Below are 1,057 nucleotides of genomic sequence, written 5' to 3'. Positions count from 1 at the left end.
TGCTGGGACCCTGTGCTGTGGCCCTGTGCTCGGATCCTGTGCTGGGACACTGGGCTGGGCCACTGGGCTGGGATTCTGTGCTGTGACTCTGTGCTGGGATCCTGTGCTAGGATTCTGTGCTGGGACCCTGTGCTGGGACACTGTGCTGGGACCCTGTGCTGGGACCCTGTGCTGGGATCCTGTGCTGGGATCCTGTGCTGGGACCCTGTGCTCGGACCCTGTGCTGGGATCCTGTGCTCGGACCCTGTGCTGGGATCCTGTGCTCGGACCCTGTGCTGGGATCCTGTGCTCGGACCCTGTGCTGGGATCCTGTGCTCGGACCCTGTGCTGGGATCCTGTGCTCGGACCCTGTGCTGGGATCCTGTGCTCGGACCCTGTGCTGGGATCCTGTGCTCGGACCCTGTGCTGGGATCCTGTGCTCGGACCCTGTGCTGGGATCCTGTGCTCGGACCCTGTGCTGGGATCCTGTGCTCGGACCCTGTGCTGGGATCCTGTGCTCGGACCCTGTGCTGGGATCCTGTGCTCGGACCCTGTGCTGGGATCCTGTGCTCGGACCCTGTGCTGGGATCCTGTGCTCGGACCCTGTGCTGGGATCCTGTGCTCGGACCCTGTGCTGGGATCCTGTGCTCGGACCCTGTGCTGGGATCCTGTGCTCGGACCCTGTGCTGGGATCCTGTGCTCGGACCCTGTGCTGGGATCCTGTGCTCGGACCCTGTGCTGGGATCCTGTGCTCGGACCCTGTGCTGGGATCCTGTGCTCGGACACTGTGCTGGGATCCTGTGCTGTGATCCTCTGCTGGGACCTTGTGCTGGGACCCTGTGCTGGAATACTGTGCTGGGACCCTGTGCTGGGACCCTGTGCTGGGACCCTGTGCTGGGATCCTGTGCTCGGACCCTGTGCTGGGACCCTGTGTTGTGACCCTGTGCTCGGACCCTGTGCTGGGATCCTGTGCTCGGACCCTGTGCTGGGATCCTGTGCTGGGACCCTGTGCTCGGACCCTGTGCTGTGACCCTGTGCTCGGACACTGTGCTGGGACCCTGTGCTGGTCAACTGTGCT

The 1,057-nt window shown here is 64.5% G+C and overlaps 1 protein-coding gene across 1 annotated transcript; it reads right to left on the bottom strand.

The window, feature by feature from the left end:
* Positions 1-106: 106 nt before the first annotated feature.
* On the bottom strand, positions 107-1,011 carry LOC122544837 (proline-rich protein 2-like; the record flags this gene model as incomplete). Its single annotated transcript, XM_043684147.1, has 1 exon — positions 107-1,011. A coding segment is annotated over one exon (905 nt), but the record flags the coding sequence as incomplete, so codon positions are not given.
* Positions 1,012-1,057: the final 46 nt, after the last annotated feature.

This window comes from Chiloscyllium plagiosum, unplaced genomic scaffold (genome assembly GCF_004010195.1).
Source record: "Chiloscyllium plagiosum isolate BGI_BamShark_2017 unplaced genomic scaffold, ASM401019v2 scaf_66560, whole genome shotgun sequence".
NCBI classification, from domain to species: domain Eukaryota; kingdom Metazoa; phylum Chordata; class Chondrichthyes; order Orectolobiformes; family Hemiscylliidae; genus Chiloscyllium; species Chiloscyllium plagiosum.
This window is presented reverse-complemented; position numbering and strand designations above follow the sequence as displayed.